This window comes from Heterodontus francisci, chromosome 33 (genome assembly GCF_036365525.1).
Source record: "Heterodontus francisci isolate sHetFra1 chromosome 33, sHetFra1.hap1, whole genome shotgun sequence".
NCBI lineage: Eukaryota > Metazoa > Chordata > Chondrichthyes > Heterodontiformes > Heterodontidae > Heterodontus > Heterodontus francisci.
The window spans coordinates 38623303-38648670 of NC_090403.1; the positions used below are offsets into that span (position 1 = coordinate 38623303).

The following is a 25368-nucleotide window of genomic DNA, read 5'->3' on the forward strand; positions in this document are numbered from 1 at the left end:
TCATAATAGATTGGATGAGGTCAGCATTATGAAAATATTTATTGGATATTACTGTTCTTAGCATTTTGCAATGTAAATTTTCAAAAACTGATGGCTGCAACTTAAAAGGATTAAATGTAAAATGCCTCTTTGGCATTTATTCTGTTAGGTATTTGTGGCTGTGTGCAATAGCTGCTGAAGAACAGCAGTGTTCCAGACCAAAACACTTATTCCTTCACAGTGTGTAATGCTTATACTTTTCTAGAATCGTTTGAGGTAGTTCTTGACTTCTTTTTCAAGGGGCATAAGTTGCTTTTTGCATATTCTAACATTTTTCTGATTGATGCTATACGCTACGTGACTGTCTTCAGTTTCTATGCCTCTGTTGTTATTTTGGTGCCTATCACTTTTATTCTCAATAGAATGACAAATAACAGGCTCCAGGTGGTTAGGTTAGTTCTTGGGGACAAAAGAAATAGACCTGAATCATTCTTGGTAATCAAGGGGGTTGAAATCAAATCTTCCAGATTTCTGTGGGTTAGTATCAAGACATGCAGTGCGTTTAACCATTCAGCCACTGGGCATTTATTAGTTATTTCAAATATAGTTAGTTATTCTACCTAATGTGCATTAACATGAATGGACTTTATTCAGGGCTCAAGTATATTGGCTGAATACAGGATGGGAGTGAAGTGACCACTGTCAGCTGAAGTCTATTGGTACATTACCCACAGGATGTGCAATGTTAATCAATGTGTAATCAGACAACTTTTGAACTATGGGGGAGTGGATTGATATTTATTAATATCTTAAAAATTTCACGGAAGGATGAATAGTAGTTGAACTTCACACAAGGTATATTTTCTCCCCACCTCTCCTGAAAATACTGACTATTGCTCCTTCCAGCATATTTCCCCCCCACCCCCACCAAAGAATTTTCCCTTTACATGGGAGCTTCAAAGATGATTGGCTATTTGGCTGTGAAATAATCAGAGCAGAACCAAATCTTGTCCTCACCAGAAAGGCATGTTTGTGCACATTTTACCCAGGGTTCTCTGGACAGCACTCGAGCAGGAACTTTGGTGAATTTTAAAAATTTCTTTTTCTACTTTTGCCTCACCCAAGGATGCTGAGGACTGGTCTGATTTCCTTTGCTGCTTTGACCAAGATCATTTAGCTCTCAGGCATTTATCCTGTTTAGATCAGTACTGTACTATACATTGCACTGATCTGCTAAACCAATGGGGGAAGACACTGACTTATACAAAACTTCAGGGAAGCAGGACTGAGATCACTTTCTATTTGTAGTGAGATAGAAGTAAATTAAAATTTTCCAAGCTCCAGGCTGCTGTGACTGATTGTTCGACTCCCTGGAGCACAAGAAATTTAACCTCATTCGTTCGATATGGACAAGCAGGCTGCCAAGTTCTGGCAACAAGACTGTCTTTGCCTCATTCATGGCAGTCATCTGAGATTGGGTTGCATTGCATTCTCGAGACTAATACTGGGGGTGTTGGTACTCCTGTTCTGCCTGTGGAACCTGAGAGTTGTAGTCTGTAATGCTAGGCCCCCACCTGCCAAGAATGAGGCACATAAATTTTGTCATGAACATTGATTTTAAATTGTTGCTGGACTGAGGAAATGACTTGTTAAACACATCAGCCATGGCTGGAAAAGACATTTGCATATTAACAGACAATGCTTGGAAGGACAAAGGACCATTCCCTGACACATTCAACCCACAATGGACCTTGATTACCAGGTATTGTGTGTAAGAGGAGCATTCCAGAGACTGCTGAGGTGATGCAGTCAAGGACTGGTTAGACCAGCTGGTCACATGACTAACTGGCTGTTCCAGGGTCTTTTGAACTAGCCACAGAGAGTTTGAACTCAGAAAGACTGTTTGCTCCTGGACTGAGTAGATCTCTCCTGTCTGCTCCCATCTCTTTCTCACAAGTGTCTGAATCTGCTGAAAACACATGAAATCCAAGAGAGAAAAGTCTCCTACAGTGAACAAGGTTTAAGAGGAATACTGGGCCCCAACGAAAAGCAAGATCTACCTACAATCAAGGACTCTCCAGTGAGCTTGAAGAATGGGAACAAAAACTCTTCAGCTACTGCCTCAAACTTTTCCATATTATTTTTCTTCTCACTTCTGTCTCTATTTGATGTGTGTATCGCGTATCCATGCTACCGTGGGCGTGTCGTGTATCTGTAGGTGTCAACTGAATTAGAGCTTAAGTTTAATAAATTTCAACTTTTCTTTAAACCTAAGAAAACCTGTTTGTGCTGGTTTCTTTGCCTTATAATTGAAAAGTGGTGGGCAAGGATTCACCAAGGGGGAGCTAAAATTAAACCTTGTTATGGTAAGACCAGGTGAAGACTGAGAGGGACTCCTAGACACGTTTCTCACCTGTTCGTAACATGTCTTAATCTAATACTTAGTGTTCTGGTTGGTTAGTTTGCTTGAATGGATTGCAATTTTTTAAAAATTCAGTGTATAGAAAATACCTTTAAGGATGTTCAAGTAATTGGTTTTTTTTTATGACAAAAGATGTCAGAAATTGCATTGAAAATTGACTGCTTTATTTAGAAAGGGCTTAAGAGCCACTCAAAATGCACATCTACATTTTTGTTTGCTGGTTTTCTAGTGAAAGTAATGATCTATGCCATCTCTTTAGGAAGCCGGATATTCCAGTGCCATACCTCTATTTTGATATGGGTGCTGCAGTTATCTGTGCCAGTTTCATGTCCTTTGGAGTGAAGAGGAGATGGTTTGCTTTGGGGGCTGCCCTTCAATTGGCTGTTAGCACATATGCATCATATATTGGGGAACAAGTGCATTATGGGGACTGGCTTAAGGTAAGAAAAACAAAATTGTTGATGTTGTGTATATTTAAACTGTGCAAATGTAGGATCCTACTGCAAGTGCATCTTGCACTCTGCACCACTTTACAAATGTAGATGGCAAGAAGTAGTTACATTTTTGTGTAATTCTGTTGCATATACTCTCATCAGCCGCAGCATAATAGCCTGTGGTTTGTTGTTGTAAATTTTTATCTGGCTCTGTAATGACAGGAGGGAAAATATGAAGGGTGCAACTTCTCGGACTGGTCGGACTAGGGGCCAGATACATAGTAGAATTGACACAACCTGTGATTGAGTTTTATTCTCATTGCACACCATTGACTAGGGATGGTTTTTGATGTCGGGGCAAGCTGAGGAATTGGGAAATATATTACATACCAAAATATATAATCATCTGGTAAGGTATGTTTGGCTGCTGGATCATTAACTTACACCACATGGAAAATTTGAGCTCTGTTCTAACCTATTAACTCACATATAGACCTTGGTTTTGCAAGACAAAATCAGTTTGAATCAGGGTGTGGTTTTCATTCAAGTTATTTTAATGCCAGGTTTTATGGGAAAAAGGGGAGAGGAGGAGATTTGAATTTGGGGTATGGCCTATGTTTGTGTCAGTACTGCAAAATATTTTGAACTTGCATTTTTGTTCTCTTCAACAGGGCTATGACTTCATGGTATTCCTACATATTTTTACTTTATTTCATTCTCTTCCTTCCCTTTCATAGCCACCCGAATCACACGTCCTAAACTAAAGCAAAGAGGACAGGTAGACAACTGTGGCAATCTCTACCAATTTCTATGGCCAGCTGAGTTGGTGAGGGAGGGAGGGGGCTTATGGGGTGACTAAAGTGTGATCTGACGTGGACTTTATTCTTGCTCGTTTACTGTTCATTTTATGCATCTGCTGATGAAAGAGGTAAAAACAATTATTAATTGGATTGATCAGATAATGTTAACCCCCACCTGTCTCCACACAGATAAAACTGAAGGGTTTGAGGTTGCTTACCTGTGACGAAGCTTTTCAGAAAAATATGAATTTCTTACCAAATGATTTTTGAAGTTTATTTTTAATATCATCGCTATGCCTTGACTTTGTTTGCCACGCCTGAAGTCTCTCCAAAATAGCAGTGTCTCCTCAGGCCCCTTCATCCACCAAAACAGACACATTTCAGTCCAAAATAAAATTTTGTTGGAAGGGTGAATTTCAACTGGATTGAGCATGGACTTGGACCTGGTACCAGATTTTCAGTTTTAATCAGGTAGAATGTGTTCAAGTTTCATTGGATTTCAAACATATGCCACAGCCGATTCACATCATCTGGGCGATGATTGATTGAGTTCTAATTTGAGATATGTTTTTGAGCTAGTGTAGCATTTTACTATTTGATGACGTTCACTATTCAAGTTAAAAAAAGCTGTAAATTGCATGCCATATTTTTAATAGTAGATTGATGAAGGAAAAAAGTCAGTGTGTAAAATAAGCATTTTGAATACCACAGGTGCGAATGTATTCCAGAACTATAGCCATTATTGGAGGATTTCTGATTTTAGCAAGTGGTGCTGGTGAGGTGTATCGGCAGAAGCCACGCACAAGAGCATTACAGTCTACTGGACAAGTGTTTCTTGGCATCAACCTTATTTGTGTGGTGAGTAATTGATCTTCCTGAAACTACAGTTAATGGGCGTAAAGCAAGTATACTAGTCTGTACAGTCACAAACCATAACAAAAATTACACTAACTATTTTCTGTGTGTACCAGAATTGTATCAGTGTGCTATTGATATAGGATCAGGAGACCACCAATGCTATTCAGATGAGAGAGGTTGCTTATTTCAGCTTTGCACTGCAGCTTCAGAGTGGCATCATGTCCCTTTTTTTGAGTACAAATTTGGGACCACTGCTAACTTAATTCTTCTTATCGCTGCTCTCTTCAATTTTTTCCCATCCCCAAAAGCCTATCAACAATACAGAATAACATTTCAGGTGGTTTTTGGGTTGAATAGCAAAACACAGCTATAGAAATTGATAAGCTAGTCACAAGAGCATGCAACATTTATAAAAGATGGCCAGTTTAAGTTTTGTACCATTTTCACTATACTTTCTGTTCAAGTTGTGGAATACTAATTGTACGGTATTTTTAATCTACAGGCCTACTCCCTGCAGCACAGTAAAGAGGACCGCCTTGCCTATCTGAACCACATCATAGGAGGTGAAGTTACACTGCAGTTGCTGTTTATACTGTATGCTGTGCTGGCCTTGTCTTTCCTCTCTGGGTATTGTGTACGAGCTGCAGCCCAGATACTCTCTGTTCTTCTGCCCATTGTGGTTCTGTTTATTGATGGAAATGTGGGCTATTGGCACCATTCCCGCCGGGTTGAGTTCTGGAATCAAATGAAGTTGCTTGGGCAGAATGTAGGCATTTTTGGTGCTGCTATAATTTTGGCTACAGATTAATTATATTTTTTAAATGCAGAGTTCTTCAATGCATGGCACAAATGAAACCACTGCCTTGTAATGCTATTTATTTGACGTTTTTAAAAATGTATAGGTTCTTAAATATATTTTCAATATAGATCATATTCTTGGATAATTCTAAAGAAAAAGGCGATCTGTATATGGACAACTGCTTGGATACTAGTGAATGTGCTGAATATCTAGGGCCGACTTTCTGAGTGTATGCTGCTAGAGTAGAGCCTCACTCTCCAGGACCATGGATAGAGAAATTGTGAGCATGCTCTTAACAGATCAGCAGGAGTATATATTTGGAAAATCGGCCCACCGTCTGTTCATTGATTTACTTTCTCACCGAAGTCCAATTTAAGTAAATTATCAATTCTGTGTGCTGCATCATGAATGATATATATAATTTGCGTTGAACCAGTGGATTTGTTACAAACCACAGACGGGACATTTAGAACACCATTCCTTTTGTGTAATGTGTTTGTTTTGATTCTAATGCCATGGACAGCTCCCAGCTGCTTAACACTAAAGGCAGTACGCCCATCAGCAGGTTCTGCAGTGCTGTACGAGCTTAAGTAAAATTAAAACAAAGTGTCTGATCCAAAAAATTACTCTTCTAAAATGTCTCGTTTCGTTCTGTAGCAGGGTGGGCAGGTCAGTGGTGAAGCTAAGTCAGCAGATTAGCTGATAAATCAGCTCTGCAGTGCAGGTGGATACTGTTGTCCAGAACAATGTAGGTGCTGCTATTAAGACATAGGACCTATCTATCTTTTGAATGTAGCAATCAGAATGTTTTAAATGTAATTTTTTTTCCTTTGCAAGTAAGTAAGTGATTTACCTCACACGCACCTAATCTTTTAGCCAACTCCTGTGATTTTTCACTCCCACCTCCAAATTTCTAACTGTCTGTGATTTTTGTTTTGGGGGGTGGGGGGGGTTAAATTTCCCTTGACATATCGCTAGCTTTATTAAGTAGTTACCCATGAATGTATGTCATGTGTTTTTTTTTTAAACTGCCTTTTTAATCTAAAAGTTACTTTTCAGGATTCATCCATGAAGCCCTTTGTCTCCAGTTTTTTTTTTGTGAATTTGTGATGGTGAAAGTTTTGATAAACTCCAAAGGGATTCCTCTCAATGTATGACAACTCATCAACATTCATTAGTTTTCAGACTGACTGAGCTTTCTTTCTCTCTTTCCCCTTCTCTTCATGCCCCCTTCCTCCCCACCGAACAAAATTAGTACTATGATTTTACAGCCCTTAAACAGTTTGTGATCAATCTGCAGACAGACCAATGTGTAGAAATGCAATTTATTTTTAAACGAATGGTATGTAACAAATATACACACAGTGTTTAATCTTATTTTTGCCTATTTATAATCTGTTCAAGTTGGGCTAAAATTGAGTTTATTATCTTTGCTTTGGTACTTGTTACCTATACAGGAATAGAGGGACTTTTGGGAGGCAAAAGCAAGTGAAAGAATTCACAGCAAAAGCATCCTATATATTTTGAGGAATTTATTTCTTGTAAATCAAAGTGCTTGTGCTATTTTGGAGCACCTGTTATTCCTGTGAATAGTGGCAACTGATCATTTGCCTAAAAACAAGGTCTATATTGTATATGATAACACTACTGTAGCCTGGTCCATGTTTCTAAAATTTATATATATATCTGAAGTGTTAACCATATTTCAGGGATTTAAAATCTTGGTTTCTGTGATTCTTTTTTTGCTGAAATTGGTGAATATAAAACAAATATAATATATTCTTTTCCAGATAATTACTTATTTTCCATGAGTAGCATGTTTACGTTAGGTGGGTGGTGTGAATCTGGGTGAACTGCAGCTATTTGTTGGTTGATCTGAATTGTATAAGGCTGCATTTCTGTTCATATGGCAGGGACCTGTACTGTTTCCAATGCAATGATGTTGCTGTGTATATATAAAAGGTTTAGATTGAGTAATTATATTTGATCTGAATTCATTCTTGGACCCATTAATAATGACTTACCTACTGGGGTGCACTATTTGTTTGTAATTTTTTTTCCTTTCTACATTTTACAGTGTGAGTGGGTCTATAAAATGGTGGAAGGAGGGAAAGAGACACTATCCACTGTTGCATTGTACTGGTGTCAAAATAGATTGAACTCTGCCCCTTTGCCTTTTCTCTGCTACTATAAAAGTCAGCCGATGAAATGAAACTGGGCAATCACAAACCAATTCCTAGTATTGTGTGTCAGAGCCCAAAACTGTCCATAATAATATGGCACTAATTTGGGCAACTGACGTGGGTCTTGATGGCTGGTGTGGGAAATGGGACACATTTTTACCGGTAGAGTTTGGAATTAAGTCATTGTCGAAGCAAGAAATTGCATGGGCTTTATTCCATTGTGCATTTGACCTGGAGGTGCCTTATGCTAACGTTGGATGCAAAATATGGAAAATATTCCAGCAGTAATCTTTACATTCACATTTTTTTTTTAAAAAAGGCAAGACTATGAATCATTAAATGGTCCCTGGGTAACTGTTGAAATTAAGCTATCTGAAGCAGACTTGAATTCTCTTCTGTTTAAAGTTCTTTACCTACTTGCTGACTAATCTCAGGTGTATTGCATGGATAGCTTTTCATAAATAATTGGATTTTCAATTTGCTATATATTTAGGAAGGCACATAGATTATCAGTCAACCAAGAAGTGTCCCATGGACTAATTAGCATGTGTCCATTCATAAACTTGTAATTTTAAATTGTTTCAGCACATTGTTCTTCAATTAAATTGAAGTGGCGTTACTTTATATCGTGATTACATTTCAATCTAAATATTTTATGGTTTTCAATGTAATGCAGTATTCTTTAAAAAGTGGGTGCACTGTTGTAATTCAAGCATATTTAGGAGTTTTTATCGTTCAAATCTGTGCTGCCTGACATGTATTCTCTTCTGCATGCATCATTTGGATTTATGTACAATTAACTTTTTTCTAAACAAAGCTGATTTGAAGATGAAAACTGATGTCACTAATATCTTCACTGAAACAAAAACCTGTTGGAGTACTCTTCAGTACAAAATCTTTTTGCTAACTTAAAAAGTTGCATATTAGTTGAGCTACATTTGCGTTATCACTTTTCCTCCATGGAAAACTGCCATTTTGCATTTTCTCTGAGCCAAGTTTTTTCAATTACATGTAATCACCTTTCATTTACAATGCCTTCTGGCGTGAGAGCAAATAAAAGTAACAGCACTGATTACATCTCCAAACGGGCAGAAATGTTATTTTCAGATCAAATACAGTTCTACAATTAGAGAAGACTTCATACTGAAAGTACTCCCCTAGGGTTTTCTTTTATGAAACTAATAATGTAATTCTGGTATGGTAATGGAGTTTCCAAATTTTCAATCCCATTGACTTTTGTCAATTACATGAGAATAATTGTAATAACAAAATAGTTTAAAGCTTGAAAAGCAAATTAGAATGTAATGAAATTTTCTATTCTCACCATGCTAGTAAAATTCCATAATGTGTACTCCACTGCTGGCAAATGTTGCAGTTCATACACATGTAGCTTTTATATGTGCTGAAATGGGGAACCTGAAGCCAATTTAAAACTTAGTGATTTATCTTGTGTTCTAATTCTCCTGCTGCAACTTGGAATCTTTGTAGTTAGGCAACGTGTCTTTGATTTGCAGGTGTTCTTTGGTAACATTGGCTTTATTAACTGGTACTTTACTTTGCATTCTGTGTTTGTGTGTCTGTATAGGTATACACAAATTACACCACGTGGGCACTTGAGAATATGTCTACTCTACACACACCTCAGAAAATATGGGAATAATTTAACTTCTTTCTCTCTTTCTTTCTTTCCTCTTTCTTTCTTTCCTCTTTCTTGACACTACTTAGGAGTGACGCGATGTGTGCTGCTTCTGGGCTTTTGCCAGTGGCCCTCTGAAAATGTGTTGTGGTCCATGTTGATGTATGTTGCAATTTCCACCCTCTCCCATTCCCAGCAGCCAGTACTGTAAACTCACTGGGTGTTGGGGAGGGAGGGGTGCAGGGAATTGGACAGAGATGCAAATGTAGCATTCATTACCAGCTTGTTGATTTCATTGACCAACTATCACAACTTGCAATTTAAAAAAAAAAATCTGTCGGATTTCTATACCTGTAGTCTCCCATTGACCAATTTTTTTTTAGAATTTGTATTTTGATTTAATTTCACAAACTGGGTGGTTCTAAGTAAACTATGTTGGAGTATAAGGAAAACCTAGTAGCATGAATCTGATCTAAACTTCATCCTTAATAGATGTGAAAACTCATTTTATGTCAAAAATAATGTGACTAAGAACAGTAAGGCTTGTTTTATTTAGTAATCATTGATTAAATGGGTGCATTTTCTTTTTTTGATAAACATAACCTTTTATTAACATTTATCAAATGGACTTGAACCAGTAACCATTAAGTTTTCTGTGTGCACTTGCATACAGTTTGCATGAACTTGATGGGCATCTATGCTAATGTCATAGTATTTTGTAATTAGATGTCAGGAATATTTCTCCTCTCTACGATGCATCCCTAACCTCCAATTAATTGTCAAGGACTTTCTCCAAATAGGTTAACATTTTTGTGACTACAAACGCAGTGAAGGGATTTTAGTAATGGAACATTTTCCTCTTATAAAGATGCTTACAAAATCTGTTGCAATATGTAGAAAAGAAAATTCATGTTGCCAGCACAAAATCTAATGCTTCTAAGGTATAACCAGTTGGCACTTCCCTCTTGTTAATTTATCCTCTGAAGCCTAAGGATTGAAAATATAATTGAATATACTGGCATTTTAGTTGTGCCAAGTGCTTGATTTCATGTGAATTCCGTTCAGCCAATAAAAGGAGTGCAGGATCACAATATGCACCATGTCATCTTACACAAGTTTTAAAGTTCCAATGTTGCACTGTTATGAAAGTTCCATATACAGACCTAAAGTTAAAGCAACTATAGTTGAAGCACTGTACACTCTTGTAAGTGGTTTATCAGCTAATGCGGTTAATGAAAATAGAAAATTAGGACCAAATTAGTTTAGAGTTCAATGTAAACTAAGCACACTGACCAGATAACCTAAAAAAAATGAAATTTTAAGTGTTAGTCAAATTAATTGGAGAAATGTGACCAGAGTGACAATAGGAAGTATCTTCCAGGAGGATCTGGACTAAAAAAAAATCATCAAACTGATTGCTGAGGAACAGTGAATTTGAAAGTTGTTTGCTTCTAATGAAATTCTGGTCATCTGATTTGTCATGGGCTTTTACTTGAGTGATTGTAATACATACCGGTATGGCTTAACTTAAAGATAAGAGTCTCACTAAAGTAGCTCTGATCCTCGGTGAGATTAGACTTTCCACCCACTGTTGAGAAAAATCTAGTCTCGCATGTCTTTTGAGCAGAAAATTCTGCCACTGAAACTTGGATGTATGGAAAGTGTAAATTTATCGACTGTGCTTGTTGTATACCTGAACTATTTTACTATTTAATGTCTTTCTGGATTATCTTCGTTTGTGTGGCCAGAGCAGAGTTTTTCAATACATGACTGCACTATTGGCAATGTATGACTGAAAAATGTTTACACATTTGAAAAAACATAATGCATAAATTTTATGTAACTAAATTGATACTTTTATTATAAAGCTCAAAACACCAGTGTCATTCAGTACCCATAATGTGTGTGCTCCTAACTTGTTTTGTTGAGTTCATATTAAAACCATTGAAATATTAAGTCCAGAACTATAACAAATGTTTCCCATACGTTAGATGAAGCTGTGATAAGATTTGAAAGTGGAACTAAACTTCCAAGAACAAACTAATAAAGTTTCAAAATTACTTTTTTTTCATAATTTCTCAATCTTTCAGAAAAGCTTTTTATCAGATTTGTCGATGTTTGATATGTCACAGGAACAATAATTTCACTTTTTGGTTATGTAACTGTTGCTGTTAGGGTTATGATACGTTAAGGCAGTGCTAGTAATCTCAACTTGTTAAGCCTCCAACAACAGCTATGTAAGAACAGCAGTACCATTAATCATCCGTTTGTTCAAATGAGTAAATGTCTGTCAGCAAGCTTTTTAGATTTCCTCTGCTTTATAATGTATTTATAGTGGTATCCATTCAGACTTATTCCTCTCTGACCCAGTTTACATTTTGACATGTTCGGGTTTTTTTCCCGCTATAAATATATTACAATAAACATATTGTGCTAAAACAACCTTGTGCTTTTTCTATTTTGTAACACTTTTGTATTTAAACCTTTTAAAATTATTTTACATCTGTAACTCCTCTTCTTCTCTGCACCACTCCCCAACTTCAACCTCAGATTTAAAGTTTTATCATCACCCTTTTTTCTCCCCCTGGTAGTTTCTGACTTTAAAATCCTTAAAGTTACAGCACACGTTGACCTGTGACTACTCAACCAAACAGCTCTTGAAAAGCTCAATTGGATATTTAAAAAAGAAAATGTGGAAGCAATGTTTGTACAATGCTTTCTACCGATGGGACCTTTGGTTTGTTAGGCAAAACTGAACAGTAAACATCATGCATGTTTTGGCTGGACCACGTTCAGGTTTGTCCAGACAGCAACTGTGCCAAATCTTTTATTGAAGCCCCCTGGATTATGGACCTTTAAAACAGGTTTCCCTTACATTTTTGTATGAAAGCCAAGATTTCACAGGAATTGCTGATGGCCTGGTATGGAGGGAAAGAATCATTGGAGATGGAGAGAATGCTATTGGTCTGGTTACTATTGCTTTGCAAAAGTTCATTATTGTATAAACACCATGATCACTTGTGACATCTGTCCAATGTGGCATAAGGAAGAGATTACCAGATAACCTAATAGCAGACACATTTTATCTCACTACCAGCACATCCAAACTCTGCTGTAAGAGCTGGCTACATCACAGAAGCTCCTATGTGCGTTGACTTCCCTGGATGCCTTTTGCTGTATCTTCACTTTGAAGGGCAGAGGTCCACACACAGTCTGAAGGCCACCTTAGAATGACCTAGGTTAGATAGCAGTGGAGGAATGGACACTGGTATGGAAATAGACCCTCACAACTACCACCTGCAGCAGAACGAGAGCCAGCTCAGGATAAACATTTGAGTACAACACCCCATAGGTGCTTCCCAAATTCTTTGTGTGGGCAATGACTGAGGGGCTGAGGTCAGAAAGGTATTCCTGCATAAGCTCTGGCAATGCATCTGTTTTCAGCAATTCTAACTAGCTGTCTGAGTTTGCAGGGAATGTGGTGGGAGTCTTGGTTTCCAACCTGATACAGATTGACTTGTCGCTGCAACATATGCTACTGCACCTGTCACTTTTAGGTGCAATAAGATGTATTCCTATCGATCCTTTTGATATTTCTTGCACAGTTTATGGATTTTCTGTTCATTAATAGTGGAAAGCTAGTAGGGTGCTTTGATACATATATATATTAAACAATTCAGGCTACCATTCCTCCCTCAACCATCAGCAGAAACAGGTCAGCTCTTTTTTTTTTGAAGCAAGACTCACTTCTAACCATCCCCTGACTGGTATATCTCCCAACTATTCCACTGTCTTGCATCATATTTTCTGTAATATTTAACTGAAAATGAAACTTCCATTGCCTGCGTCTTACAGCATGTTCACAAGGGAATGGTAGGAGACCAGGTGGAAAACTCTCCATTGGTTGGAGTCATACTTAGCACAGAGGAAGATGGTTGCGGTTGTTGGAGGCCAATCATGTCAGGCCAAGGATATTGCTGCAGGAATTACTCAGGGCAGTGTCCTAAGCCCAACCATCTTCAGCTGCTGCATCAATGACATTCCCTACAACATAAGATCAGAAGTGGAGATGTTCACTGATACATAGTGTTCAGTATCGTCTCAGCAGCTTCTCATACTGAAACAGTCCATGCCTGCTTGCAGCAAGACCTGGACAATGTTCAAGCTTGGGCTGATAAGTGGCAAGCAACATTCGCACCACACAAGTCCAAGGCAATGAAGATCTCCAACAAGAGAGAATCTAGTGACTACCATCACTGAATTACCACTGACCAGAAAGTTAACTGGACCAACCATATAAATACTGTAGTTATAAGAATAGGTCAGAAGCTGAGAATTCTGCAGTGACTAACTCAACTCCTGACTCCCCAAAGCCTGTCCACCATCTACAAGGCACAAGTCAGGAGCATGATGTAATACTCCTGACTTGCCTGGATGAGTGCAGCTCTAACAACACTCAAGAAGCTCGATGCCATTCAGGACAGTGCAACTGGCCAGATTGGCACCCTAGACACCACCTTAAACATTCAGTCCGTCCATCAACTGGTGCATTATGGCAGCAGTGTGTACCATCTGCTAGCACTGCAGCAATTTGCCCAGGTTCCTTCAACAGCACCTTCCAAACCAGTGGCCTATACCACCAAGAGGAATAAGGGCAGCAGGCACATGGGAAAACCACCACTTGTATGTTCCCCTCAAAGTCACATGCCATCCTGACTTGGAGCTATATCGCAGTCCTGGAACTTCCTTCCTTATGGATTACACCACCTTTTCAAGGGAAATTAGGGATGGGCAATAGATGCTGTCCTTGCCAGTGACGCCCATTTCCCAAAAGCAAATTTAAAATACATCTAGGTGAAAACATATTGGGATAAAATTTCCACAGGAGTTTTCCTGATCTGTCACAATTGGCAGAAGATCAGTGTAAACACTTTTTCTGGTGTTTCTGCCAGTTATGGCAAGAGTTTCAGAGAACCCATCTGTGGAACTTCTACTCCATTGTGAATTATTATGTTACATTTCTGAATTTTCTGCTCCCTGCAAAGAAGAAATATGCACAAAACCAGAGGCAAAGAACTAACAGGAGTGGAGGAATGGCTTGCTTCAGTACACATGGAAGAAGCTCTGCAACTCAGCAGACACATTGGGAAGCCTGTGGAAAATGGAGAAACTGCAGGAGAGCTGTCAGGTTCAGGTTGGTAATGGGATGAAATGTTCACACAACTGAGTTTTTGCTATCTACAGACATTCTGATGACTTGAAAGGCCTACTGCAATTGCCCAGCCACATCTCTGATTCACAAGTCAGAAAGCACCTTTCTAAGGCAGGTCCTTTGTGTTCCTAACAGGTGCTGAATGCTTACAGAAACAAACATCTGATGAGCACTGTCTCCTCGAGAGGGACCCTTTCTCCATCTGCTTTCTTATGGCAATGTATTTACTCAAGTATCAGCCCAGATACACCTACTTGAGATAAGAGTATTGCTGAGACAGGTATAATGGGGTGAATCACAGCATTCCAGTGAGCTGGGCAGTGCTGGAGGGAGGGGTGGGGGGTGGTGGCGGTGTAGGCTAGGTTAGGGTAATGATGAAACAGCTCTCTTCACACGGGGCAAAAATAGCTGCTGTTGGCTGGGAGCCTTAGAGCAGGGAGCCAGGCTGGGAGTTTCAATTGCTCTTGGGGCATGATTGGTTCAAGTGTGCTTTGAAAATAGTGCTGCTGGATGGCGTGTCAGTGTCCCAACGCCTCTGGTACGCGCTGCTATTTTCAAAGCGAAGGCAGGGGTGGTTGGGGCCACAGGGGGGCTGCGAACCCGCTTGCCTCCCGTTAACTGCCCGTTAAGCTCCTTGAGAAACTTAACAGGCTGGGAAAGGCCAGAAGGTGATTTTGAAAGTGCAGATTGGTGAACCCGAACAGCTGGGTGGATGTGAGTTGCAGGTACAATGCAGGGAACAACCAATCTATGTTAATGGTGAAGAAAATGTTTTCGCAAAAAGAATTATGTCAGAAGGGGTGTAGTACCTTTTTGTTGGCTATTTGACTACTTCTCTGCATCGTGTGGTTGTTGGCCCTCCGATCTCCTTCCTCCTCTATTTTGCATGGCAGCAGCAGGCCCAGTCCTGGCTGCTGTCTTCCTTTGAGGATTGTACTCAGAAGTCAGCTCCCGCCTCCTGGGAGCGCTTGGCGCCACTAATTAGGGCCGAGCTCGCCTCCAGCCCCATTAGGTGATCCTCATTAGACAGTTTAGATTTGATAGTGCAGTAGTAAGTGAATTGGGGCATCTGCCTGATGATGTGGAAAAATTTCCCAGGTATGTCCTATCCACAAAAAGCAGGACAAATCTAACCCGGCCAATTACCACCCCAACAGTCTACTCTCGATCATCAGCATAGTGTTGGAAGGTGTCGTCAACAGTGCTTTCATGCACCACTTAAGCAGCAATAACCTGCTCAGTGATGCTCAGTTTGGGTTCTGCCAGGGCCACTCAGCTCCTGACCTCATTTACAGCCTTGGTCCAAACATGGACAAAAGAGCTGAACTCAAGAGGTGAGGTGAGAGTGACTGCCCTGGACATCAAGGCAGCATTTGATCGAGTGTGGCATCAAGTGGCCCGAGCCAAACTGAAGTCAATGGGAATCAAGGGGAAAACTCACCACTGGTTGAAGCCATACCTGGCACAAAGGAAAATGGTTGTTGGAGGCCAGTCATCTCAGCTCCAGGATATCACTGCAGGAGTTCCTCAGGGTAGTGTTCCAGGCCCAACCATCTTCAGCTGCTTCGGCAAGGATCATCACAAGGTCAGAGTAGGGATGTTTGTTGATGATTGTACGATGTTCAATACAATTTGCAACTCCTCACTGAAGCAGTCCATGTCCATGTACAGCAAGACCTGGATAACATTCCGGCTTGGGCTGATAAGTGGCAAGTAACATTTGCATCACACAAGTGGCAGGCAATGATGATCTCCAGTAAGAGAGAATCTAACCATTCCCCCCCACCGCCCCCCCCCCCCGCTTTGACATTTTCTTTAATCCACTGACTGAAGATCTGAATTTATATATATTTTTTAAAAAGACAAGCTGCCAGCAAAGTCATCTTTTAGCTTAAGTTGGCTACCTAATTTGCAACACTGTATTCTACACTGCAATGTTTGAGAAGAGGGAGACGGAATGTCTGCTAATTCCCCAGCAAGAACCAAGACCCAGGTTGTTCTTTTTTGCAAGCATGAAATACTGCTAACTGCTATGTTTTAAATCACTGAGTGACTGTCATGTGACAAGCCCCTCCCCATCTGTGGTTTTAAGATGGTGTTTTCTCTGCAGTAGAGGAGAAGCAACTGGACTCTGACATGACCAGACCCTAAGTGGGGGTCTCTCTCTCTCTCCATTCCAGCTTGGAAGCTTTCAAATCCTGCTTGTTAGCTGACCACCTATGCATACTCTGGCTACAATCCAAAACCCCATTGAAGGAAATTATCCACATCGCTATCTCCAAGAGACTCACCGAGCCAGTCATCTATCTCTTCAAACTAAAAGCCTCAGGACCACTGAATTCAGCTAGAAGCCAGACAAATGACCAGACTTCACAGACTATACCTTTTTAATGGACTTTAACTCAACCAATCTACCTTTCCCCACTCTGTAACCTATTTCTGTGTGTGTAAACCTCTAGTGTGTGTGTGAGAGAGTGAAAGTTGGTGTGTTGTTTAGTATTTTATTAGTTCGGTTTAGGTACAATAAAGTTAACCTCTTTCTTTGTTAACTCAAGACAACCTGTCCGATTGATTCTTGTTATGATCATAGCAAGTAAGTAATCAAACACCAACTGAATTGGCCAGTACATCCACTTTAAGAAAGAATTAAACCTGTTGTGATCAAACAAGGAGAGGGAACAAAGGGAAACCCTTCAACCCCTCCTCACTTGACCGTAACCGAAATCTGGGGGCTTACATCTAGGATCAAAGCCAAAGACAAACCGGAAATTGGAAGCGGAAAACCAAATAGCAATCATTTAGAAACTTCAATACTGGTTTTCTTGTGGTTTTCATTGCTAGAGTACTAAAACATCCACATTTGAGGCCAGTACCTTCCTAGAACAGAGTGAAGTAACTTGGACGAGGTTAAAAGCCCCATCTGTGGAAGAGTTGAGGAAGGTAGCTGGGCACTTACAGATTAGTATCCATCCAAAAGCTAGGAAGGCTGAAATCCTAAACCTTGTGGCCTACCATTTTAAAATTGACACTGAAGAACTGGAGACAGGCATAGAATCTGAAACAGACAAAGCAACATTAGCTAAGGTACAACTGGAACAGAGGAGACTAGAATTAGAATTCCAGAAAAATAAAGTGCAGAGAGAGTTTCAGGAAAGGGAGAAAGAAAGAGTTTTTCAGGAAAGGGAGAAAGAAAGAGCTTTCCAGAGAGAGAATTCCAGGAAAGGGAAAAAAGAAAGGGAAAAAGAAAGAGCTTTCCAAAGGGAGTTAAGGCAGCTCGAAGTGAATAAAGGAAGACCCAATGTACCCAGTGAAGGATCCATTAGTGAGGGAGTTACTCCCAGCTCAGGACCGGGTGCTGAGCTCTTAAAGTTCTCCCAGTTGATACCAAAGTTCAATAAGATGGATGTGGGAGCATTTTCATCTGTTTTGAAAAGCTTGCAAAACAGTTGAAGTGGCCAGTAGACAGCTGGACACTGTTATTGCAAAGCAAACTAACAGGAAAACCCCATGAGGTTTATTCAGTATTGCCTGATGAGAGTTTATCAGATTATGAGATGACTAAAAATGCTATCCTGAGTGCGTAAGAGCTAGTAATGGAGGCATACCGTCAAACGTTCTGAACTCTCCGAAAGCAGCCGGAACAAACTTACATCGAGCTCGAAAGGGTTAAGCAACTTAATTTTGACCAATGGATTTGGGCATCCACATATGAAAACCTCAGAGAGGTGATCCTCCTCAAGGAGTTCAAGAACTCGCTTCCCCTTTCCATAAGAAACCATGTGGAGGAACAAAAGGTTCCAAGAGCCAGGCAGGCAGCAATCCTGGCTGATGATTATACACTTATTCACAAGCCCTTGCCCCTCCCTGATCACCTCCAAAAACCTGAAAAGGATAGAAAGTGGGAGAGCGAAAGGAGGATGAACAGCCATGAGCGAGAAGGGAGAGCTGGAAACACAGGGGGTCCTCCTCAGGCCACAAAGGAAGGTGCTAAAAACAGGAGTGATGCCCAAAAGCCTGTATGTTTCTATTGTAACAAGGCAGGTCACCTTCGAGCTGACTGCTGGAAGTTATGGGGAAAACCCATAGGATTAGTCAGGGTACACCAGACCAGTGCAGGAAAAGAGGCCCCAATGGAAAGCACAGTAGATGAGGCTGCGGCTTTAACTGCAGCAGTAAAACCCAGTAAACCTACCGCTGAGAGTATGGGAAAGTATAACAAAATCCCTGAGAGCTACCAGGATTTTGTCTCCAGAGGCAAAATGACCCCATACCCCTCGAGTGAGGTGAGAAGGACAATAGTCATACTTAGCGATACAAGAGCCACCCAATCCCTTCTGCTGGGAAAAAGAATTACCTTTCCCCCAGAGAGTGCATTGAATGCTAGAGTGCTGGTAAATGGTATTGGAAGAAAATATATGCCCATACCTTTATACCTGGTGCACCTGGAGTGCGACCTTATTTCAGGACAGGTAACTGTGGGGATTGTCCCCAGTTTACCTGTGGACGGGGTAGACCTGCTCCTGGGTAAAGGTCTGGTGGGGACAAAGGAATAGATTCCCCAGTGGTTTTAGAGAGACTGAAAGAGGTCAGGGAGACAGAGCAGTTACAGAAAAAGGTCCCTGGCATTTTTCCTCACTGTGTGGTGACCCAGTCCATGGCCAAACAAGCTCCGTTAGAGGAGGCTGAACTGGCACTGCCGACAGATGACCCTACTGTCTGCTTATCTGAAACCTTCTTTGGGAAGTTAGATGACCTAAAGGATATGTTAAACAGGTCTTCCTTGGTCGAGGCTCAGCAAGCCAACCCAGGGCTAAAAAGGTTAGCACAGACTGCCCAAACTGAAGCTGAAGCAGAGGGAGTTCCAGAGTGCTACTATTTAAAGGATGAGGTGCTGATGAGCAAGTGGAGACCTCCTCACACACCTGCAGATGAAGAATGGACAGTGGTTCACAAATCAGTAGTGATGCCGCCGAGGTACCATAGGGAAATATTGAGAAAAGCTCACCAGATTCCAAATGCTGGATATGTCAGTATCAGAAAAACCTAAGCCTGCACCAGACAGCATTTGTGGTCACAGTGGCCACAGCTCCACAAGGATATGGTGGACTTCTGTAAGACTTGTCACGTGTCAGATTGTGGGGAAACCTCAACCTGCAGTAAAACCTGCACCTCTAATTCCCATACCGGCTTTTGGGGAACTGTTCAGCAGAATGCTGGTAAATTGTGTGGGACCCCTGCCGAAAACAAAATGGGGCTACCAGTATCTTCTCACCATTATGGATGTGCCTACTCAATTTCCAGAGGCTATCCCTCTGAGAACTATCTCTGCCAAGGTAGTTGTGGAAGGGCTAACCTAATGCTTCACCCAATATGGGCTGCCTGCTGAGATCCAGTTGGATCAGGGCACAAATTTTATGTCCAGTATTTTTCAAAAGGTCATGGGTAATCTGGGCATAACCCAGCTGAAGTCCTCAGCCTACCACCCACAGTCACAAGGGGCCTAAAGACAATGATCAGGGCATATTGCTATGAGTACCCGCATGACTGGGGCAAAGGGCTGGGATTCCTTCTGTTTGCTACCAGTGACTCATCTAATGAGTCCACTGGCTTTAGTCCCTTTGAATTATTTTATGGACACAAGGCGAGAGGTCCTCTAAAACTGATGATGGACAGGGGTTTGGGACATGGGGATGAATCTTCCCTGTTAGACTACACTCCATGTTCCGAGAAAGGCTCAGGAGAGCCTGTGTGGTGGCTCAGGAACACCTAAAAACCTCCCAGACAACTATGAAAAGGCTGACAGATAAACATGCCAAGGCTAGAACATTTCAACCCAGAGACCAGGTGTTAGTGCTACTCCCAATACAGGGAGAACCATTGAAAGCCTGGTTCAGTGGTCATACAGAGTAATAAAGAGAATTAGCCAGGTGAATTATATAATGGACAGCCTAGATCGTAGGAAAAAGCAAGGTATCACAGCAGGGAGGGGAACAAACAAGCACAGGTCTGTCAGGCAGTCAGGGAAGAGGAAGGCAAAAGGGACGGTGAGGAGGAATTAGAGGGAGGCCTGGAGGATTCCCAAATTGAACCCTCTACTGTTCAGTTAGCTAACACTGAAATGTTTGGGTAATTGGATACCGTACTCTCCTATTTAAATGCAGGACAGAGAGGAGACCTAACAAGGTTGCTCACAGCGTTTAAAGGGATCTGCAGGAGAAACCAAGGTGCACAACCCTAACCCTACATCATGTGGATGTAGGAGAAACCCCTCCCATAAAACTAAATCCCTATCGCCTAGGCCCCAGGAAACTGACCCAGGTTCAGGAGTAAATTCAGACTGAAGACCTAGAAATTAAAGATTTAAATTCTGAAGGGAGACATAGAAAAGCTCATAAGCCAAAGGAAAACCCAAAGACCAAAAAGGTTTTTGTGGCAGATTTGGAGGGTGGTGATGGTGGTGGTGACAGTAAGTCAAGTATCCTAACTGAGGAGGAATTGTGGGACCGGCTGGATGAGCTGGAACAACAGGAAGAGATGCGGGATGGCAGCAGTTCAAGAACGCAGCTCACCACCACCTTCTTGAGGCTAATTACGGATTGGCAACAAATGCTGGCCTTGCCAGTGACACGCACATCCAATGAAAGAATAAAAAATAAGTTTTCTCCAGGGATGTATACAGAAGGAGGTAGGGTAGGGTAAGTAACAGTAGGCAAGGTAGGACTTAATTAGAACTATTAATCAGACCATTAGTCCTACTGAGTCCATTACAAATACTAGATGGCTGCAAGGAATGAGTGCAGATGTTGCTGCTTCTCATGGTTGTGACAATATATCTGCATCAATGCCATCCTCTCTGGAATCCAGCAGTGGAGGGGGGGGGGGGGGGGGGGGGGGCTTCTGGCATGGCTTCAGTAGGAATTGGATGTGCAAGCAACTTGAAACTTAAAATAGGTCCTTCATGCATAGTGGGATGCATACTGAGGTGGCTGACATCACTCCTTATCTGAATATTCAGGGATTAAATCCATTCCTATTCATTAAATTGATGCCAGCTTTCCTACAGGGCCTTTAGAGCCACACGAATTGTATCAGTCGTATCCAGTACTAATGGGTATCCAGCCAGTTAGAAAAAACTGATGGGCCTCTCTTTCTGCTTTGCTGTATCCATATGGAATTGAATGAACTCAGATACATGCCTAACCCAGTGATGTACTGCTGACTGACTGATGTGACTAATATCAAGAGCAAGCACCTGGAAGCATCAGCTGCAGAAAAGTTAATTGTTGTTGCCTTCGCAGCCACAGACAATGCAAACTCTTGTGGAAAGACGTTGCCAACAGCAGCTATATCACTGCTATGGTGTCAAAGGGAAAGCACAACCTTCTTAGACATATGAAATCTCAAGATACATCCTCCATTTTCTTCATCAAAGCAAAGGAACTTGGAATTCTCAGAGGGAGTTCCATTTAAGTTCTGAGTAAGTTTCACAAAGTACCTTTAAATGCTCAGAAACTCTAGCTTCAAAGTAGTGAAAATGGACTCCCAACTAAAATGGCATTGCAGACTTGCACTGTCCCAATCTCTTTCCACCTGAAGACCACCATATGTGCTCAGCACTGCCACCTTTGCAGTGGCAGTAATTTTCAGGGACAGTAAGTGGATGTAAATAAAGGATAATATCAGAGTCACTTGGCAATTTCCCCACTTTGTTAGTTTGCTGCAAAGCGAGCTTTCATGTACTGATTAAGATTACATTTTTAGAGGTGTCTCTGCTCCATTTTACTTGACAAACTGCCTCAACAGCATCTGAAAATAGGTGGTTTTCTGAAGCTATGTTATTCTCTTCCTAATGTTTTTGGTTCAGGCTTATTATGGGCTCACCGATACTCTGATTTCCAGTTCTGACTTTATACCAAAAAGGCTAACCTCTTTTTTGCTTTACAGTTCATGATGGACCTGTATTTCCAGTGTTTGCATTTTTTTCTTTTTTATTGGTTGTCAGGTTACATGGATTGTCTTAGTGCATTCTGGGTATTGTAGTTCACCAGCAGCTGAGTGAAATCAACAATTTCCATGATACATTTCTCACACAACTGCACAGGATCTGCAAGTCAAGGACCAGGTAAAAATTTCATCTCCAGGCTGAAGGGCAAGCCTATCTGAGAGAAACTTCTTGCAGACATTTTTAACATCAAATAGCAATCACACAGGTATGTTTGCTGATTTCCCTTTATTTTAATTCCTATTATGTTATAAATGTTTCAGGATACTCTCCTGAAGGAAGAAAAAAAAATAATTTGCATTTATTTTGGACCTTATCACATCATTCAGAAATTAGTTGATTTTAAGTGCAGTCACTATTGTTATGTAAGTGAACATTTTGTGAATATCAATGGAGGAATGTTGGCTACAACTCTAGGAGAATTCCTGCTCTTCAAGTTGTGGCATTGCATCTTTAATGTTCACAGGAATCAGTTTAGCATCTTATTCGAAGCACAGCATCTACGACAATGCAACACTCTCTCGGACTGCACTCAAGTGTCATCCTAGATTAGTGGGTTTTGGATCTATAACCTTCTGACACAGAGGTTAGCATGCTTTCAATTGAGGTAAGCTATCACTGAAGGTGGCTGAGCAAAATGTGAAGAAATTATTTGAGATTTAATGGCTGGCCTTGATGTATTTGCTGGCCTGATTGATGATACCTTTGAAAAAACAAATGATTTGATTGATTTTTCTGCTGCTCACTCATTCCTCATTGGTACTTTTTTGCTGCTTTTTGATTAGTTCACATTTGTCCAATTGGATACTTGAGTGGTAATTTAATAGTTAATTGCTTATTTCAAAATTGTTTAATGCTTTGATGGCCTGAAGTATCACACATAACTTGCAAATGTAATACTGTTGAAAGATGCAATGCAGAATGGACATTAGACTAAGGTTTTGAATTATATAAATATATTAGGAAGAACGTCTTTAGTCGGCACGATAAATGTTTGAATTTTGCAGGGAAGGGTAGCAGAGGCAAAAATATTGGTGATGGTCAAAGTGTAGTTGCATACTAAGAGCATTAGAGGATGAACACCCATACAGCAAAATGACCTCTCCTCATTCTTGGATTTGTTTTCTGTTTTTATGACACTTTTTCCAGTTGCTCTGTACCATGTCCACTTGTTTGTGTGTACTTTCCAAGAAAAATGAAAGGATTACTGTTGATTACTGAAAAGCTCCACTATATCACATCTATATTTAGGTGGAGTTAGTTCGTTCTAAGCTGACTATGGTACCAATTAAAATCTGCTCAAAAGCATGTACTGTTTCTTACTACTGTGCTGTCTTAAATGCCTCCATACATTAGATTAAAAATAAGTAAATCTATGTAACTCTGAACCCTGAAAATAATTTTTAAAATTTGATATATATGCCCTACTTGTTATGTTTCAGCTCTGAAGTGAAATGTAACTTGAAATTGCTAACCAGTTTCTCAAATCATTTAAAAAAAACATTTAATACTTCCCCTGTTGGGATAGTTTCATCTAGGAGGGTTTAATTTCTTCTGATAATACGCTGCTTTTTGCACCTCTGTCTAAAAATTAATCAGCATTCCTGGTCTTGAATGCTAGTCAGTGATCCCTTGCAATTTTGCACATGTGGCTGTTAGAAGTGAACAGGATCAGGCTTCGCTGTCAAGCCTACATGATCAAATAGCTGATTGACACCCACTCACACTTTAAGAATGGTCATGTGGGTGAGCTACAGGATGGTTGTGCAATCTGTTGATCTGTTTACAAGCAAATCAGTGCCTTTGTAAATTATGTCAAACTTGGGATTTAAAAGTCTGTAGATTTCAAAAGTGAGGGAATTGAGGAGGTACATAATTTGAGATACTGACAAAGAACAAACTAGAATAAAGCTAACATTATAAATCTTGATTCCAACAGGTTGATTATGCAGAGAGGAGGAAGAATGTGCATAATGGAAAATCTGAAGCATGTAAATTGAAATTTTAAAGAAACCTGTGAATTAATCTATTTCCCCACGGAAAACATGCAGCTACTTAAGAAAGCCCTGCACCTTCACCATCTGGCTAGGTTCTCAAAGTGCAAGGCATTATTAGTGCAGAGATGGCTCTGTAGGCCTCTACTCTCAATGCTAATCCTTCATGAACACTAAGGTTTTCAAATCCATAAATAGTCTGTGACAATAGATGAATGACTAATACCCTGGTAAATGACATGATTCTTTCTTGTTATGCCAATCCACGGTCTCACCATCATTTTCAGTGGCTGGGAAGACTAGATGGATGGCAGCTGGGAGACAAAAGCTGACAGCCATGGCTGTTTATCCCCTTGAGACATTCGGGGACAAGACGGGAAGTTTGATGCAATGAATTGCTAGTCCAGTACCATAAGCAATACACTATGGTATCTATTAAAGCTTATGTTATCTGGTTCTTAAGAATGATGAATACAAACAAGTCAGCTGTTGATTGGAACCCAAGGTCTTGAGAGCCCCAGTCAAACTGTTTGTGATGGAAGCTAAGAACTTCAGCCAAGGGGGAGGTGGGGGTTGGGGGTTTTCACCATTCCTAGTGGTCTGCAGCTTGCTTCAGTGACAAACTGCATGACACCCATCTAGTCTGGAACTGACTGTAGTTAAACTGAGATTTTATTATGCTGATGGGGAAACTTGCCAAAGTGCAACCAATGCTTTCAGCCTCCTAACTATCAAGTACCCACATTGTAGAGCTGGACTTAACCATGGTACCTGGTACCTGCCACTAGGCGCAGTCTTCCTAACACCTTGAACAGTGAGGGGACAAAGAGATAAGTTAAAACTGAAGTTGAGGGAGATTTTAAAACCGAGCAGTGAGGGGGAAAAAAATGAATGAGAGCTGAGAAACTGAAATGGTGATGGTGGTGAGGGGAAAGAAAGCAAGAAGGGTACTTGGATAAAAAGGGTTTGGTAACCATCCTTTGGAGAATGGAAAACCCTCTTGAGACTAAGCAGGAAAGGGGGAAGTAGTATTACCCCAAATATCCAAA

The 25368-nt window shown here is 40.6% G+C and overlaps 1 protein-coding gene across 4 annotated transcripts in view; it reads left to right on the forward strand.

Annotated features, from left to right (window-relative positions):
• The window catches only part of tmem101 (transmembrane protein 101), a 71912-nt gene that overhangs the window by 4068 nt on the left and 42476 nt on the right, over positions 1–25368 (forward strand). For 2 of the 4 annotated variants that reach the window (XM_068013328.1, XM_068013330.1), the window contains exons 2-4: positions 2661–2841; positions 4347–4493; positions 4996–5056. In XM_068013328.1, coding sequence (XP_067869429.1) covers positions 2661–2841; positions 4347–4493; positions 4996–5056 — 389 coding nt within the window. Of the gene's footprint in view, positions 1–2660; positions 2842–4346; positions 4494–4995; positions 11554–25368 lie in introns of those variants that run through there. The other 2 variants (XM_068013329.1, XM_068013327.1) reach the window with 2 other exon arrangements.